The sequence below is a fragment of the Aythya marila genome, assembly GCF_965140915.1.
Source record: "Aythya marila genome assembly, chromosome: 1".
In the NCBI taxonomy this organism is placed as follows: Eukaryota; Metazoa; Chordata; class Aves; order Anseriformes; family Anatidae; genus Aythya; species Aythya marila.
The window spans coordinates 136,751,339-136,771,235 of NC_139042.1; the positions used below are offsets into that span (position 1 = coordinate 136,751,339).

At 40.6% G+C, this 19,897-nt stretch overlaps 1 protein-coding gene across 5 annotated transcripts in view; it reads right to left on the bottom strand.

Annotated features, from left to right (window-relative positions):
- Positions 1 to 392: 392 nt before the first annotated feature.
- Positions 393 to 19,897, bottom strand: part of DUSP16 (dual specificity phosphatase 16) — a 69,094-nt gene continuing 49,589 nt past the window's right edge. For all 5 annotated transcript variants that reach the window (XM_082776707.1, XM_082776706.1, XM_082776703.1 and 2 more), the window contains 4 exons: positions 14,706 to 14,869; positions 9,382 to 9,541; positions 8,593 to 8,716; positions 393 to 5,204 (listed from right to left, as the gene is read on the bottom strand). In XM_082776707.1, coding sequence (XP_082632833.1) covers positions 4,028 to 5,204; positions 8,593 to 8,716; positions 9,382 to 9,541; positions 14,706 to 14,869 — 1,625 coding nt within the window. In that variant the 3' untranslated portion in view covers positions 393 to 4,027. The remainder of the gene's footprint in view (positions 5,205 to 8,592; positions 8,717 to 9,381; positions 9,542 to 14,705; positions 14,870 to 19,897) is intronic.

Here is a 19,897-nt window from a genome sequence, read left to right on the forward strand (position 1 = left end):
ATGGTTTATGTTTTACTGTGCAGTGGATGCAAGCTTTTTGTGTAACAGCCGGAAGGTACTTCGTAGTTGTGGAAAGCAAGCATAAAAAGCCACACAGGTTGTTAACTGTGCTGTGGCTGATAGTACAGTCTATTCTAGAGGCCAAACTTTCTGCACTTCCCTTCCTGGGATAATGCTTTTAAATTCTCTTTAAAAAGGTTTCTATTACTTCACCTGAGATTGAAGATGCTGCTACTCAAACTTGGAGGCTTGAGCTTTGCCATCTAAGGACGTAGCCTTGGCATCCATGCCCTAGTGCAGGACTTAAATTTAGTACATAACTACATTTGTATAAGCTATTCTCTAAATGGGCAACAAGGGGCATACCTCTCCCTCAGCATTCAGAAGTTGTTCCCAGTGCTTCATGACTGGCAGAATCCAGCAAAAGAAGTATTAATGTGATTATATTCTTCATCAAATAAGAAGTATGGGAGGCAAAAATAAAAATACACAGTTCATCCTAGGTAATTTAAACACACTGAAACACTTGCTTCAGAAAGGCTAGCACAGCTGTCTTGCGAACAATCAGTTTAACCACAGGAGAACTGGCCTGCTATTCTGTGAGATGGTGTAACTGAGTTCTCCAGCGTTAGCTGTTGCAAGGTATCAGCGCAGAAGCAGCACAGAAAAAGCCATTGCTTCGCTTTGAGGGAGCAGAACAGAAGAAGTATAGTGAACAGGAGCAGGTAAGAGATTTCACAACTGTACCGTGGTTGTGAAGTCAGCACTGCATATGAGTAGCAGTCCAAAGCCACTGGTTCTGTGTCATCCATGGACAGGCATGCATCCGCAGAGAAGGATACGTACTGTAAGGACGAGACTCCTGCTAGCCCTGCCTACAGGGAAGCCGGTCCTCCTGCAGCCAGGTAATGCACACACCATAGCCAGACGCACCCAGAGGCACAGAGGCTCCTTCCTCACCCGTTCTATATAAACAGGTACCATTTCTGATTTTATTTCATCATAACATACAGGTAATGCTCATGACACAACAAGATGAGAAACTCACATCTCTCTGAACCATTTAAACAGCTTCCATACACCAAAAAACTTTATATTCATATTGAACATGTACACGTTCCCCCACCCCCACCCCCCTCACATCCTCCACTTTGCTCTCCAAACCTCTAGAAACCATTTCCAGCATTGTTCAGGTATAGGACACCATTTCAGAAATGAGACAGGGCACCACCCTGCACAGCATCTGAATTTAAGGCTTCCTCCTACAGGAAGCTGTCCCCTAACGTAAGCCTACAGCTTTGATTCAGTTGGTGACTATAGCTTATTGGAAATCACGAGGAGCCAGATGACCAAATTTCAGTTCCTCAGAAGGAGATTAACCAAATTAAACCCCAACCATACCTACTTGTGTGTATAGAGAGACAGGGGAGAACACACTTGTGAGTGAGCACAAGACCTAGGAAAACTATCTTTCTGCCTGTGGGGATTGATTTGTGTTTACCCCTGTTAACTGGTTTAAATCAAATAAGACACGGGCCCTTACTGAAGTCTGGCTGAGAGGAGCACTGCTAAATGGTTTCCATGTGTGTATACACACGCATAGTTGCAATGTAATCACTTTCACTTGGTATGTAAGCAGAGACAAGTGGCAGTACATTTAATGAGAAGCGAAGACCTGACATGCTTTACAGCGTGGTGTCAACCTGTCCCTTGCCCAGGCTACCCCTTTTTCACAAGCATTTACCCAGCATTTCACACACACGTCACGAACACAGCCTCTGGGTTCAGCTACTCCTGCTGCTGCCTCTCTGTGTGTCGTTTGCACTTTTTAGGATCAAGTTAATCAATGCTGTAGTGCTATTTAAAACAGTCCACTGTAGGAAATTAAGTCACATCCTAGCCACAAGACAAAACAATGACAAAATCTTCTCCACTTTTCAATACAGTAAAACCTGAGATTTGAGTCATAAACTAGCTACACTTATAGTAAAAAACAAAAAACACATAACCCAAGCTGCTGACTTGAATTAGGGCTTCAGTTTGCCGCTGACGATTTTTTTTAAAAGCTGTTGGCCAGGTGTAAGTATTTGTTTCATTTGATTTATAATTTTCAGCTGCCTACACTGGACAAAACAATATAATTGCCCACTCTCCCTCCCCCCCCCCGCAAACATATGCATGTGCTGAGGAGCCCTGGGGAGGACTTAAATAATGTGTGCAGCTTCCATCCATGTACAAGAATGATGGCTGAAGCTCTGCGTTGTGCCTCTGGTACCACTCCTTGCCTACCGTAAGCCTCTTACAGCAAAGCACGCGCACGTAGCAGTTGGCGAAATGGCAGCCAACATACCATAAGACTCGCAAGCTGGAAGGGAAGCAGCTGGTTCACTGTCAAAAACAGCACAAGGAGCGCTGTGCCTAATCGCCCATGGAACACTCCTGCTGGCAGCAGGGCAGGCACCTCCTCGTGCTGGCACAGCCTCCAGGCTGGTGGGGATCAGAGATCAGAGCACTGGCCAGCCGCAGCACAGCTAGGGGCATCTGCAGCCAAATCATGCATCAGCACACTGGGAAACCGAGGCCCTAAACTGGGACGGAGGACAAGAGGCAAAATTAAAGTTCTTTTGGATCTGCAAGCGCAGAAGGTGAGCAGGCTTTCCGTTAAAGCTGTCTCTTCTCAACCCCTCTTTCTTTCACACCACATTATGAGATGAGACTCTGGAGTTCCCTTGCTGTTTTCCCTGGACAGCTGAACAGACCTCTCCTTCTTGGATGAGGTCAGCAAACCTTGAGCCTCATGGTTTGGGTGAGGACGTTTGCGAGGGTGTGGAGTGTGGAGGGGTAGAAAAAAAAACAACAAACTTGAATTGCCCTCACTGCACAAGTGATTGGAGCTGTGTATGAGGAGCAGTTCCTTAGCACTACTGCTCAGTTTTGAACAAAAGCCCATCCCACCAAGGCTTACAACTAATTTTTGCTTTAAAATCAAAACAAAACAAAAAATTTCAAGAGCCATCTATTGAATTGGCAATTGGCAAGAGGAATTTGTACCAGCTGCTTCTCTTGCACGTAGCCCTAAAGATTAACCACTCCACTATAGCTTGGAAGCAAAAACATCCCTCTCCCAGAAGCCAGTTAAATATCAGAAAAAAAAAATACTGCTTATTTTATATTTCAAAAGACTGGGGGTAATGGTCATAAGTATGGTTCATTTGTCTTTCTGAAGAATCACTAGTAAGCCATCTGAAACACTTGTGCGTAGACAGCTTTAAAAAAAAATCTAATGTGGCTAGTCATCGCTTGTTCACATTGCTTATGAACTGACTACCTGCATCCGGCAGCCATAAAGCCCTAGTTTATTTTTTATATTTTTGAGGTACTGTTTTTTTCTCTGAAGCAGCTCTCTAACAAATCAACTAAAGCCTATCCATTAGAACAATAGTTACACCACTATTTACATTTGCCTGAACTGTATTTTCAGACCAGCCTTGCTGTAACCAGTCCCTACTTCCTTTGGAATCACTCCCAGTCTCCTTTCTTACAGAAAAAACGTCTCCCTCCAGAGGTTGGCTCAGTGTCAGGGCTAAGGTGCACTGGTGAAGACTTGGGGCATGAGGAAGGGAGGATAAAACTAGCTTTGATGGGTAGAAGCATGTTTCAGTGGAACCAGAGATATGGTTCGATACCATGAGAGTTTCCTTTTGAAAACACTGAAAGGATGTGCAACCCATTGCATGTAATTGCTTCCTCTGTCAGGGAAAAAATCTTTGAAATGTTCTGCCCTTCTCCAGGAAAGGGGAGAAGAAAAACCCAACAGTGCACTTGGTCTCCTCATGCAGACGCTCATTTGTCATTTCCTTGCTGTATTAATCTAGTCACTGCATTCACAGTGAAGCCCCGCATTTCCTCCCTCCCCACCTTCTGTGTGATGTTTGTTCTTTTCAGATTTGTAGGGACCTCTTAAATGCTGGGGGAGCAGCCTGGAGGGGGAAGCAAATCCGATACAGTCACGCCAGTATGCTGCTCCTCAAGACACTTCGATGATTTCCATGCTGCCTGAAAAACTCGACTGACTGCCCACTTTCCCCAGTTCTTCTCTGGATCTGTTGTCTGACATGATGCTTTCCCCAAACTCCATCTGGCAGCTCCTGCGCTTAAACTGCTTCTCAAAAGAGCTTTCCTCATGCCAGCTACGCCTGGAGTCACCTCGGTCACCCTGCTTTGGCCTCCTGCGCACAGCACAGGCTTGGTCGCAGCCTGTGGGCAGCTGACTACAGCTGTAGGCAGAGTACGCAGCGCTGTTCCCATAGATGGCAGAGGCCGAGTAGAAATGTGAGGACTCAGCTGCAAAATACCAGCTGTTGGTGAGGGATGGAGCTGACGTCTGAGGAGCCAAGATGTCCGAGTGCCAGCCTTTGAGGCCCATCCCCGCAGCAGACTTCGCCAAATGCTGCTGGCTGGTGGAAAGGCCAAAGACGAAGTTCGTTCGGTAGTTGTCTTCCACGCTCCCGCTCCGGTGGAGGGGGTACAGGAGTGACCGCTGCGTGGCGGCACTGCTGCCAGCTCTCCCCACATGCTGCCGTTTGCTCTGGCTGTCCAGCTGCCAAGTGTTCTGGGGTTTCTTGGGAGGGTCTGCTTCCTCTTTATCGGGGCTGGCTTCGGGGGTCTGCTCTGAGACCTCCTGTACCGGGGAGAACTGACACAGCTTGCTGCTGCCCTCTAACGCAGTCGCATGTTTGTAATAGTCCAGGGTGTCTTCGGAAGAGGCAAAGCCCTGAACAGATGCAGCCACACAGCTGCTGCTGGCTGAGTAGGACACAGATTTGATGTCCAAAGAAAAGGACCGCTTCAGCCGGTTACTGTCTTCCACCTTATCTAGGGAGACGTGCAGTCCATTTATGCCCTGTACCAGCGGGCCATCTTCCAGGGAAGGCAAGTGTGCACATGACGTGCTCCCGGAGTCCATGGGCTTCTGTTCCACAATCTCGGAGGTAGCGGTAATGCAGAGCTGATTAGTGGAGAGGTTGCTGTGCCCTCCTTCCGGGACCAGTACATGCTCGCTGCTCTTCTCCAGATGTAGAAGTGTCAGCTTACTGATATGTCCAGGCTGACCACTCTGGTTCTTGATCTTTTTCTCGAAGTCCAAAAGTTGGCCCAGGAAGTTGAAGTTGGGAGAAATGGTTGGCCTCTTTTCTTTCACAAATCTGCAGAGAGGGGGGAAAAGAAAAGAATTATTTTAAGAACTTGCTGCTCAGACCTGAAATAACATTCACATCATTCTAGGGTTAACAGCCTAATCTTAATTAGTCAGGATGCTTGGATAGAGGTTCTGGCAAGCACAGGTAATATGGAAGGAAGAAAGGGCAGCTTTTAAGCAAGATAATGCTGGATTCTTGCATAGTTTACTTAAAGGCAGCTAAGAACGGGAAAAAAGAAAGCATTCTTTTTTACTTCTTTGTGATGGCTACAGCAAGGTTTGAGGATTTTTTTTTTCCACATTGCCGTGGCTACCCTGGTGCGACTGAATTGAAGAGCTCCTCAAGTTTTCTGAATAGCGTCAAAGCAGAAAGTAGACCACCTTTCCCACTCTTCAAGGGCAAAAATCCCATATTCTTTTCACCATTCTTTCATGCTGTTGCTACAGTCAGTGCTTCCTATCCTGTTTTACCTTTGTCAGGTAGATTGCTCTGATATATGCTGACCTTGCACAGCAAATGCCAGTCATTTCTACCCTGTACTGCTATTGACCGCTGATATGAGCATCAAAAAGAAACATAAAAAGGAGCAAACGCAGCATTAAAACAAAAACATCTTTACAACTCTGCATGTGTCCAACAGTAAAAAGGCACCAGTATAACCAAATCAGTACAGAAGGTAATGTACTCTCCAGCCCTGTAGGAAGCAGCCTGATGCTCATACATGGGCCAGTCACGAACTTACTTTTCAGCTGCATACAGACAAGACACAATACATACTTAAAAATGTTTCCCTGAATCAGGACTTCAAATGAAAGAAACATTTTAATGTTACAAGTCATGCCATGTACTTCAAAGTTAAATACAGAAGCAGACTTTTTGCCGGTCCGATTTGTAATATAGCTAAAGTACATCTCTTTCTATCTGTAAAAGAGAAGCTGCCCAAATCCTGCCCCTCCTCTGTGTTGTGTTTTGTTTGTTTGTTTGTTTGTTTGTTTTTCTTTTTCTTTTTTCAGCCATTCCTGGAACTATGAAGGTACCAGATGACAAGGGAATTAACAGGGGAAGAGACCTTGAAGAGCTAAACCTAGTACAAACACACAAATAATGAATGACTGAGACCTACTACAAACACACATATAATGTATCACTGAGAAAATTAGATGTTATTAAAGGCAGAAAATCTCTCTGGGAATGTGTACAAAAGGTGAGTGTGCAGTTATTAAAAATGGAATGATAAAAATTCTAAAGTGTACTCATGCATATATGTATACGCTAGCATAAATGCAAGCAAGCACAGACAAAAGAAAAGGAATTTTTGGACATTGCCAAACAACTTCAACAACACCTAGCTTTTTAAACACAGCAAGCACTATTCTTTTCTGCTAACTATCTGAACAGCTGATGTTATGACCTGCAAGATCAGATTGCACAAAACGATGGTGGAAACTTCCACTATGAAGTGCAACCGTGTTCCTTCAGCTTTTTCTTCCTCTCACCCCAAACTATGGGAGGCTCTTAACTTTAAAACTAGGTTAACTATGAAAAAGGATCCAGAAAGTCTCCTAGACCCCTGCAAAGTTGTAAGGCTTTGCAAACTTTTTCATTTCAAAATGCACTATCTTTCAAATTGAAAAACGTGCATAACATTTGATTTTGATACTTGTTTCCCTTGTATAGCCCACTGTACAAATAAAACAGATTAAAAAGGCATATTTCCTCAGATCTTTCACTTCAAGTAAAAAATAAAATGGTGACATTAAATGTTAAGTGTCAGACAAACATTTTATCTAATGTCTTTCATTTATCCAGAAAAAAAAATATTTTTCTTTTAAGCTTTGCCAGCAAAAGATCCCAAACCAATAAGTGAACTGTGCTGCAGATTGTTCTCACTAAATCAGATCATAGTAAAATAAATTCAAATTTTCCAGTAGTTATTCAGCATCTCCAGTACAAAGAGAAAAAAGGCCAAGGATGATTCATCTCTCGCACATCTCTCGCAATTCACACTTCTGGTTAAGAAGCAAATTAGAATTGAATGCACAGATGTCATGGAAAAATGCGAAGAAGCACTCCTTACTCAGTGAGAGGTTCACTTACATGTGTGCCTTTTAGAAGTATTTGGTACTCTACAGCTCTAACCTCCAGAGCACTATAGCCTGAGATCAGCTAGACTATCTGGCAAACCAAGCTCAGATCTTGCAGCCTATCCATCCATACCCAGCATTTCATCCATAGCATCACTACCTCTGTAATTGTGAGTTGTCACCTGTGCTTCTTAACCAACCATTCTTAACCATGTGCTTCTTAACCATTTCATCACACATGTGGAAATTACTGCACAAAATCAAGCACTGGTAGAAATCTTCTACAGGCTTGAATGCCATGGAAGACATCTGCATTCAGGCATATCTTGAATTAACTTTTTTCACCTCATACATACTTATATGCATTTATTAGCTTTAAAGAAAATGCCCCATGAAAACCATCCCACACAGGAGAATATCAGCTGTTCTTTCTGTCATCACAGTTTTAGAAATGGTCGTAGCAAACACAGTAGTGATTTGGCAGGTACTCCTCTCAACCTGCTCCAGCCCAAATGTTCAAAATGCCTCTGCAAGACACGTCTGATAGAGGTGCGTCAGCCCTGCCAATTAGCCTATAAGGTCTGTCAAGAAGAAAGCCAATGTCTTCTGTGCAACACAGGAACAAAAAGCAGTTTGCCAAATGAAATAGAGAAGTCATGGTAAACGGCAACGAAGTCACCTGGAATGTAATACAGTGTTCACAATCTAAGTACAGCAACGTTGTGATTTGAAAGGTTAAAAAGGTAGGGGTATTTATTCCCCACAAGAATTCTCTAATACCACAAAGAGCTGATACTTCAAAATACTTTCTCCAAGAGTTTTTGTTTGAGCTCATTAGCAACAAAGTCATTTTCTTAATTCCTATACATTTCACCTGGAGGCACTTCCTTGAGAGCATTACCAAACTGAAGTCAACAGATGCAGTCTAGCATTTGCCACAAGCAGGATGATAAATATCCTCAGTTCTGTTTCTTTAGCCCTATCCATTTCACTTTCTTTTACAAGATGCTGTTGTGTGGGATGTGTGTGCATACAGGTATACACACTCACAGTTAATAAGCAGTTTAAATTTAGAGCAAAGACCAACATGAGCATTTTGCAGGTAGGGAATTAACATTAGGTGCACAATGCCTGCACACAACCCTTGATTTCTTTAGGGAGGAAACCTGTGTTTGAAGCAAGAGTGCCCAGAGGCCAATGAACTACAGGATAAATAACGTCTGCTTCTACCTTGGCCATGTAACCTTTTATCAGTTTAAAAACAAGCTGACAGGCACAAGAATTAGCATGAAAAGAAATTTTCTCCTTACCTGTAAGCTTCATCTAAGGACATATCCATTCTCTTCATGATGTATGCAATAGCGATTGTCGCAGAGCGAGATATTCCAGCTAAACAGTGGACTAACACGCAACCATTTGATGCTTTTGCTTTTTCTGCATACCAAAGAAATCAGCAGCATTATACCACACTTAAAAGTTTGCAAGGAAAACAATGCTATTTGAAATTGTTCAGAACTTCCAAATCGGCTGCTAATTACAGATCTCATGGAAGCTTTAAATAAAAAGCACTTATTTTCTCCATCACTGCACTGGGTTTAGAAAAAGCATGTGACTACACACAGAAAACACTGCAGTTACAGCATACTTCACTTATATTAATGTAACCCTATCTAGGTTTCTGGGAAAGGTGATTGTTTCTAATTTTATATGCAAGTAAAAAGCAAGTATTCATGATGGAACAATTTGGCCAGTTCATCTGTTAGCTCGCTGCTTAAAGCTAAAGACAGGATCTGTATGTCTAATTTTATAATTCATTCTCTGCAAGAATGTATCAGGTGTCTACCAGGATGACAGAAAGCAGAGTTGTGCTCTTAAAAAGTATTTTTTTTTTTCCTGTAAGTGCTGGAACACACAGAGGCAGAATCTCCTGGTATTATTTTGCTTCTGTACTTATAAAGCGATGGTGATCATATACGCAGATCCTTAGGGTATTTTCATACCACCCAGAAAGCACTCAGGTATCCTCCAGCCAAGATAGGAGTCAGACACAGAGTTACCCAACAACTGTTTTAGAGAGCCAGTATGAAGTTTCTTCTCACCTATAAAATCAACTGATTTATCCAACCAAGGCAAAATCTTCTCACAGAAGCTGTCATTCACTGGCACTCTCAGAAAATGGGATTCCGGAATGAAATCGGGCTTTGGACAGGTATTACTGGCATTTAGTACATAGCCAATATCGTTCTGCTGCATCAGCTCCTATGAAAGAGAGAATGATTAAAACTAGAGAAGTCAAACAACACCTTTGGGCCATTTCAAAGAGACCACAAACTCAAAACACATAATAAAGCGAAAAAGTAAACTACTGGGGGCATTGTTTGTTGAAAAAGTTGACTTCTAGGCTTTTGATTCTTCAAGCAATTTTTAACAAGACATCCACTGCGACCAAATAATATGCAGGCTGCAAAGTCCAAGTGAACAAAGGCAACACAGAGCAGAAATAATGGTGGAATACTCTCTGTTACTATGAAGCATCGCTTCCAAGAGAATGCATTTTTTTTTTTGCTTCTTTGGTTTAAATTTTCACCATACAAGGTGACATAACCAAGTAGTTATGTCACATGTAGTTCGCTGACTTGAATGCATGTTTTCTGGATCACATATCAGAGCAGTTTAAATAATGTGTGGTAGTTACTACACGGGTACACTGTGTGTACTTTGCAGTGTGTACGTAGAAGGGATGAACACGTACAAGTACGTATATGCAGGCATAAATTAAATTTTCAGTGAGAACAAAGGACTGAAGGGGAGGAAGGGAATCTCATGGCCATTTGCAGAAGAAAGTGTATCAAATCCATCCTCACTTAACTACATGCTTTATGTAGCAGTTATAAACTGTGAATTTACATAAATCTCTGCTAGTGAGACAAATTTGCTCTGGACAACTCCACTAAACTTACACCCCAAATCCCTTACGCTGGCATATCCAGAGGTGTATGAAGACGTGGGTACCTTAAACTAATGAATATACTCTATACCATAAACATAAACATCTAAGGTGAACAAGAGTTGAGCAATTGCTCGCAGAGCAAATTATCACAAATAAATATAATTTATCACAAATAAATTCAAATATAAATATATAAACAATATAAGTATAAATAATTGTGATAAATATAATTTATGACAAATAAATATGATTTGCATCAGTGGTCAAAAAAGGGCTGAATGTGTCAAGGTAACTTCTCACCTTTAATTCTTCCAACACTGCTAGTTTTCTAGGTCATACTCCCAGTACAGCTCAGCTCCTCAGCACCGTCACCAATGTCCCCCTTTTCTATTCCTTAACATCTCCCCAACTCAAACAGCATGCTTCCCTCCAGCCCTGCATGCCTTTTGTAGACAACACAGTCTCACCTCCCTTTCCTATATTTAAACTCTCATACACTGAAAGGTTAAAAGCAGAGCTGCAAGGAAATTTTGGAATTGTTGGAATTAGTCAGAGAGGGATTGGGGTTCTTGGCACAGGAGTTACCATGGTATTTTACATGTGCTAAGGAAAGCCCCAGAATCTGTGACTGTGCTGAGCCATGTAGCCTTACAACTCTAGGATCCCAAGCTGTTCAGCATCAACTTCTGTAAAATAAGCATCTAGTTTAGGCCACTAAGTTGAAATACTAACCCTGTACACCTATAGTCACCACTTACCGCCCGAAAGGTAAACAACAAACAACTGAAATAGCAGGTACATGCACAGTCTCGAGCCACAGTATGCATAGAAGTCACCCAACCTTATACACAAGAGGGAGGCAATGAAGGTATCACTAAGAAATGGACTTTCATGATGCACGTTTGTTGAGGATGCAGCTAAGTAGTGCTGGAAAGCTGGTGAATTTAGAAATAAAAGCCTTCTCTTTTTTATTTTTATTATTATTTTGTCTAAAGCATAAGTGCTGGTGGACTGCATGGTCCAATGATCACAATTCCACAGTTATGTAAGATTTTCAGTGTGGAATTGATTATCCAAATGGGAATTAGAATGTTGCAGATGCGAAGTCTGAAATCACCGAGCCAAAAAAAAAAGCAAAAATGTGTTAGTACTTGTCTTTGAGACCAAGGCTAAAGAAAGAAGTCATGCTTCCTTCTGTTCTAAAGTATCAATCATTCCCTGCGCAACACACTATAATATAATAACCATAACAGTGCCTTCATTGTAAGACATCCAAAAGGAAGAAGTGAATTATGATGGGAGGAAGATCCAGAAATCCTAATACTAACAACTTTGTGAAAAGAAGGTAAATGCTCTTTTGTCAGCTTATTTACATTCTATGACTTGTTTAATCTTAAAATTAATGGCACCCTAAAATGTTATTTTGTTCCAGGAAATAAAATCCAGGTCTGGAATTAAAAAACAGAATAGTTAGGTAAGGAGCAAAGCAGAAACTTTTACAACTCTAATGCTGGTACAAAATGTGAGACGTAAGCAGGAGACTCATTCAGGCCCACAGCCAAACAGATTTTTTACGTTTTCCTAAATTTCTCAGAGGACACTGTCACTCATGTATAAGTTAGACTTTAGTGTGTCTGTCTTTCACAAATCTGAAAATCAACAGATTTTCTGTCAAAATACATACCCTCTTGCACTGCCATTTGATACTGATAGCCACCAATATATCACATGAAGACCCAACAAGTCAAATGGACTTTTTTGTTAACCAGAGTAAAAGAAATCTGGTAATGGTGAAAAAGTACACTTTTTGCAAATACATGCATTTAGGTAAAGCAGCACCACTGATCCCCAACTTATTTAAAGAACACATTGAAGAGTGAGATCAGAAATTTCATGAGGTTCTTAGCATGTCAACTGCAGGAAATCTATAAACATTTTCAGAGTTAAGCATTAAAAAAGAAACCCATAAAGCAAAATCTCCTAATACTTTTCTGAAGCAATCATTAGTTTTGCTCAAGGACACAAACCAAACATTTGTGTTTGCTTATCTTCCATACATCAATCATTATCAGCAGAGGCATTAGTGGCAAATAGCATCAGTGTCCCTAAAAGGTCATGCTGCAGGACAATCTATGTTCAAGACAGATGTTTCTTCCCCCCTGCACTCAGAGATAAGCTTCTAAAGATTCTGAAAAGATTACCTCATCTTGATAAGCTATGCTGAAAATTCACATCTCTAAAGCGTTACGTTTAACTGCATTGCAAATGAAGACTTCTTTTTGCAGGTATTTTTGAGACATTTAGATTTCAGAGAAATGAGTATGTCTGTGAAATAGGAGGAATAACGGGACCTCACGGATAGCATTCAAAAGTAAGGTCAATGTATACAACTATATTTTGCAGTGTTGGGAATCTTACTGGAATATTTTAGAAAGTTATTTTAAAAAATCTGAACTTGAATTAAACAATTTTCACAGAAAGTTCACTTCGTATCTTCAGTAACTGACAGAGCAGCAAGGCCATTAAACTAGAACATGCAAACTTAACCACTTACCGTCTTCTTGACTGTCATAACAGAGACAGAACTCTGCTTCTGATCACTGTTTTTTGTTTTTCACCTTTCCCTTTTCAATATTCTTCACTTCTCAGCTTTCATACCAGCTATTGGTAGTTCTGAGCACTCCATGTTATTGGGAGACATCCTCCTTGCTTTCCCTAAAACCCTTGCATAAGATCTAGGCTTTCCAAGAAGCAAAGAGTGTGGAAGAAAGAGCAGCAGCAAACACAAGCCACCTGGAGCACCTCACTGCCCTTAGCATTTCTAAAATCCTCATTTCTAACAATCACTAACTTTGGGTTGAATCAAGAAACTATAAAGGATCAGGAAACTGGGAGCTGCCAATTGCAGTGAAAGCATCAAATTTGTTCTCAGAGGCAGAAATCTTCATTTGTTCCCACAGCTTCTTTAAGTTAATAAGGGTACCACTACTTAAGATGAGAGCCATTTAAGATTTTCCACACGCAGACACCAAAACTAAAGACATAAATTATGAAGACACTACGGTCTACTTCAGTGCAGTGAACAAGTAACATGCTCAGAATAAAGAATTGCCTGTGACTTGTTTTAAATAAGAAGAAAAACGTGCGAGCAATGAGCAGATCTGAACTCATAAAATGCATATTTTTCCTTAAAATGGTTAAGAAATGCATCAGGTCAAGAAGTGCAAATTTGAACAATTCCTGGGAGCCCCACATTAATTCTAAAGTTTCTGAAGCTGCAGAGCTTCGTGCTATGTGATGGACATGTGCTGAAATACTGTCAAGGTTGTAAATGAAATGGCATGAGACACCCTACCAGGTCTAAACTCTCCTACAGAACACTCTGCCACACTCAGGGCTTACCAGTAGCAGTTGTAGTAGTTGTAGTAGTTTCAGACTCCTCCAGCCCTATAGTGAAATTACTGACTACTGCTACCACTTGGTTTCCCTTCCTGGTGAGGCACGCATCCTGTGTCTGTGTGTAACACCTATTTATAGGCACTGATTTACTGCAAGTAACATGAACAGCCTCTTTCACCCCTCAGACTATTCACTAAAGAGCTACAGCATGGGATTTCTATTCACATCCCCAAATGTCCCTGGCCCTAAAGGAGAATAAGAGACCCCACCACTCCCAGTGGGGCTTAGGATAGCACTTATCATTAACATATTGAAACAAACAGCATAAAAGCATCTAATACTCTACCACTTAAAGCAGATTTTTCTTTTTTTTAATTCACTTGGTATTTTAATCTACCTGTTGCCTTTTGTGTGGGGACCACAAATTACTTTTGTGGTATGAAAAATAAGAAATTGCCTTGACATCCATCATATGTGAATAGGTTCTGAATTGTTGACTCACTACATAGCAACAAAGATGTTGAAGATTTTAAAGACCAAGGTAAATCCAATGAGTATATGAATATGATCTAATTATAGGACTATTAGGATAGTTCCAGTCTTAGGCTTTATACATGTATAAAAAAAACATGTATGTAAGTGTTTAGAGAAAATACTGACAGACAATCTTTATTTCATCCCACTAGAACTATTAACATAATTGTATGAATATGCAACACACACCAAAACAAACCAGTTGGTGCTATACACAGTAAACTACCTGACCTACTGTAATGGCTGATTTAATAGCATGCTGTTGGTTGGTAGGTTACTGAGGAAGGTATCGTATTATCTTCTCCAGGAGGAAGGAGAGAGATCAATTATCCTATTACATGACACGTGGATTCTTTATGTGGACTGTATATCATTAGTTCTTGCCTAGCAGGCTGTGCATAAAGCTGTCTAAGGCTATCATTTAGATCTACTTTAGATGGTTTTATAGCTGTAATAATGAGGTATAATAGAAGCATGGAAAAAGACACATGGAGATTATATACTCACCCATGTAAACAGCATAACATCCAGAATGCTCACCTTGTTGAGGACATCCCGTTGGCACCCAAGATAGAGATGAGGCAGAATCCTGGTTGGACCAATGTTGGAGACAGGTAGACAAGGCTGAGAAATGCACGTAGGGACGAGCGTGGATTTTCCTTCACAGAGACCAGGAAAAGAGCTGGAGAATTCAGCAAATCCACCTGTAAGAGGCACAGTGTGCATTACCAACAAGCATTGTGGGAGGCATCAGTGCCCATACCAATTCTCATAAAGCAGCATTTGTTGCATGAGATGGAGGGGCATTAAAGGGCCAGCAGAGGAACCTGTACAGCTATATGCACACCTCTCCCAGAGGTACCCTAAGTGTGCAAAACCATTTGTCAGAACACAAGGCCTGCTTTTGTCTTCCCACTCTGGTGGGAAAGTTTGTTTGTTTCTCTCTCTCCATTCCTCAGATTTGATGCTTCTTCTGATTCAAATGGACATGTGGAAATGAGAATTTTAAGACAAAACAAAAACCCACAACACCCACCACATACCTTTGCCTTTCTGCTTCAGCAAATTGCTTTCTGAACAATTCCTTCTCCCATATTAGGTCTATAATTAGACTGCATTTAGGAGAAGTCATGTTTTCTCAATTGGTAAAATCACCAATATGTGGTTATTAATGTTTGCTTTTAAAATCCTGCATTATTATTTTCTATACTGATCAGAAATAATGTATTTCATCCAACACACTGCAAGAGGCTTCACATTTCAAAACCACAACAAGCTAAGGCTTCTCCATCCCAAGAGGGGCAGGTGAGGCAGACAGCGACTACAGGGGAAGGTGGGCATGGGAAGAGGTGAACCATGGATTCCCCTAGCAAACTAGCCCCTCTGTGCTCTCTTTGCTGCTAGGCGGTTCTTCATTTGCAGTAGTTAGGGCATTAGGCCCTATCCATACTGTGGTTCCACAACATTTTAATTATAATTTGCCACCTCTGCATTAGGTTGAGACTGATGTAGACACAAATACATAACACACACAGCTCAAGCTCCATTTCCTTTTCTTGCTTTGCCACATGCCTGTTTCCCTCCCACTGCAAGAGCTATGTTACAAATCTCTGTTACCAACTGTGGTCCAACCAGCACTACCCACAGTTAAAGAACAAAACTAAACAGACCTCCAGCAACCAACTTGCACCTCAGCTAAACATGTTCTCACAAAAATTAGCTAGCTTTTGACAAACTAGGTGAACTCCAAGCTCAGTTCATTCACATACTTCATCTAGTCTGAAGAAGAACTGTAGGCAGCTGCTTAAATCAGCATGTTACAGGCTTTTTTGGGCAGTTTTCACCATGTAATAGCCAATTAGTAAGGATGAGAGGCACAAAAGAAAGTCAAAGTCCCCAGCTATTTCCTTACATTAAAAACATAGAGACAAGTGGAACTGTAAGTGGAGGGAGAGTAATAATAACCTGTGCAGAACAAGACACCTTTTTATCATCAAGGAAGTGAAGTATTAATGTGCTAAATCTGCCAAATGCTATGTTCTGTATTATTACAGTTTGAAGACATGAATTAAAATTATTCAGCAATAAGATAATGTACGGTTCTGTCAAGGCTTGCATTACCATTGCCTGAATTATGTCTGTTCTTTGGATTTTAAACCCTGTATCTTTATTAAATGTAGAAAAAAAAAAAAAAAAGAAAAAAAAAAAAAACACAAGGTAATAGCCATGTATGTAGCAACCCATTTTATCTGATAAACAAAGAAGCCAGCAAGCAGTTTTCAGAACAAAAGTTTTTTGAGCAGCAGTTCTTGTTACAGTCTCCTAACTGAAAAAAAAAAAAAATCACTTGTCTTTAGTGTTAGATAAGTGATTTTAGACAACTAGGACAATGCTTGTCTTTGGAAACATCATAAGACAAAATAGCTGTAATTTACTGTAGGAAGGTTTTTTATATTTTTTAAAATCAATCTTCATGTCATAATTATACAGATCCCTTTTTATTGTTTAATCTGTTAGAAGGAGAAAAGAGAAAACATTGTAAATTTTCAGTGTAATCGAAGAATCTCTGATCATTTCACAAATTCCAGTTAACTACCGCGTGCCTTGAGTCATTTAAAACCTACTTGAGTCAACTACCATCACCACAAACAGCTTTGGTACAAGCAGCAGGCCTGGAGGAGTGCAGCATGTCAGATCTACCTGGGTAACATGAAGAGAGATTGGGAAGCCTGCTAAAAACAATAATACAAGAAATCCCTTGCTTTAAAAAGAAATGCAAAATCTCAGAGAACTGAAAAGACTCGGCAGAGAAAGGCATTTATAGCAGAGGACGCTTTTTCATGAGGGGGACCAACTATTGCCAAGGCAATAATACAAGAGTCTTAAGAAGGAGAAGGTGCAAAATAGGTGCAGAAATTCTTTTTGTCTTGCCCAGTATGCTCCTCAGCTGCATAAATTAAGAGTGCAGTCTGGTTTCAGAGCTTCAGCAAAGTGTACCCACCACCTGAAGTGTGGAGCACACGCTTCTGCACAGGCTGGCACCAGAAATCCACCACACTGTGTCTCAGGGGCAGCACTCTCCAAAGTCCCAAAGATGGCCAGTACTGCTTTTCAGGAGTTTAACTGTGAGATGTTTTTCCATGCCGGAGAGCAGACAGCCCACACCCATCAGAAGAGCAAAGCAAAGGGGCAGGTCTGTGACCCAGTTGGATACAAGAAAGCTGAAGGGCATGGGCCCAAAGGCAGAAATCTGAGGCTGGTTTCAAAGTCAATCAAGTGAACACAACAATTCTGCTCATACCATCCTGCTTTACACCTCCGCCACCTGTTCCTGTCTCTATAAGCCATGAACATGGACAGTGCTTGTTTAATTTATGAATCAAAAGATGAAAAGTTTTCAAAATAACTCTCTCACACAGTTGCTGAATTCTCTTAGGTATGGCATAAGAATTTCCCTGTTCTGTAGGAAACAAGCTTAGAATTTTTAGTCACTACATGCCTTAGATAAATGTTATGGAAGATGTGGTAACAGAGCCCAGCAGTTCCTTGAGGGACTGGTGGAAGAAGGGAAAGAGTAAGATCAATCTTCAGTTTTATTTGTTCACTCTTTATCTCTTGGGAAGGTTGTTGGCTGCTATCTGGAGCCTTTCTCACACAAAGTGCCTGTTGTTCCTTACAAAGAAGCAGCACAAGAAAAGAAGAGATTTTATATTTGTAATTTCTAATGTCTTTGTAAAGAAGACTATATGGACATGTTTTTGTTTTGTATTTTAATTAGGAATTTTCCCATATAGCTACAGATGTGGACAAACTTCCACAGAAGTTCTCACTTCTGCATGAATACTGCAACAAAAGTTAAAAAAGATGCTAATATGCTTAAAGACTGAGGTCTGGGGAGATGGAACCCATGCTTTGTCATTATAAGCATAAGGAACACTTTTTTGTTGTTTTTTAGTAATTTGTTAATACAAGCTTGAAGTGCTTCAAGATTAGATGCCTCAACATTTCCTCTGGGACATTCATCCCTACAAAGTCATCCTTCTTCTTTCTACACACACTTTCCTGATAAAATGTTACTTTATTATCCTTACAACATCAACTATAACCACAAAATTCTCATATCAAGTACTTCTGACATTGTGTTGTTACCTATCTTTCCTCATGCTCCCAAGTAAACCCTTATTTCCTCTGCACATATTTTAACCTGTTATTACAGATTAGCCCCCAATCCTCTAAGTAGCATCAGTGACTTCAGGATCATTGACTTCAGAAAGGATGCAATCAGTATCTCGTTTCAAATATTAATCCATCCATCCATCCAATATTAATCCTGCCATCTTCTGTATTCATTTCTAAAAAAAAGTTAGCAGCTTTTCAACAACTCTGCCTTTGATTTATGGCACTCACAGTAGAAAAAAATATATATTCTCGATAGATGTGTGTTGAAAAATGGTTATAAAAAAAAACAAACAAACAACAACACACACACAAATAAACAAAACCCATCCCAACAAAACATTCATGTATGCATCTTGCTGAACTATTGATTACCTCCAGCGTAACACAGTATATCAGGGATCTGGAATAACAGCATCCATTGAGCTGTCATTTCATTATGAGACTAACTTCCATTTTAAAGAGCTTCTGTCACCTCCAGTTGCTTGCACTGACTTATGCATATAGCGTGTGTATGTGCATATATACATATATACACACACATAATACAATTTATACATAGTTATATTTAAAAAATAATGGCACCTGAAAACATGCAGGAAAAAAAAAAGGATTCTTATTTCATGTTTCTGTTTTCTAACACAGATCGTGACCCACATTATTCTCCAAAGCAAAAATCAATGTATAGCCTACATGAAGAACTTCTTATGAGAAAAGTACTTCAACCATGCAGACTACCTGTTCACTTCTGCTGTAAATGAAGCAGACAGTCCTCAAAAAACGAACTTTAAGCATTTGGAGAATGAACTTAGTGTACAGATTGGAACACAGAATAGCAATCTGAGCCTTAAAAGAAAGATGAGGCTGGTTTAGCTTCCAGTTTCACAGTTTGAGGATGCTTTGCTTCAAGGCGAATTTTATATTTGTCTGCCTAACTACCTCATTTAGAATAGGGCTACTGGCAGCACTGTGCTGTTTGTTTAGTAAGAGGAAATGTGCATTTCTTCTGGAGGTAGCTTCTGAACAACACCCTTTGTCCACCACAACTCCAGCCCCTGCAAATGGTAAATCAATCACAAGGGCATGTTGAAACCATGGGAAAAAAAAATCCCCAGGTCACTAGCAGAGCTACTGTTTTAATAAAGTTCCACTGAAGTCTTTGATAAATGTAACTGGGCCCTGATCCTAATCTCTTGGGCGAGATCTAAGAAATCTCACTCACTTTGCAGTGCCTTAATCAGAACGGTATCCCCTCCCAGCTTACAATATCTGGCAGACTGTTCTTTCTAGTCCTACCAACCAGCCCAATTGCCAAATATACAAAGGACTGGAAATAGATAACTGACAAATAACTCGGAAATATTCTCTCTTAAATAGCTTCTGAAATCATATGGCTTGTCTGCCTTCTTGATGGTAAAGCTGGACTGAAAGAGCTCTGCACTCTCTTATTCAACTACTTACCTGTTTTGAAGGTCATGGGCAGAGGATAGAGAAAATGAGACAACTTTTACATATTATACTTATGTCTTAAAAATTTTGCTTGTTTAAAAAAAAAA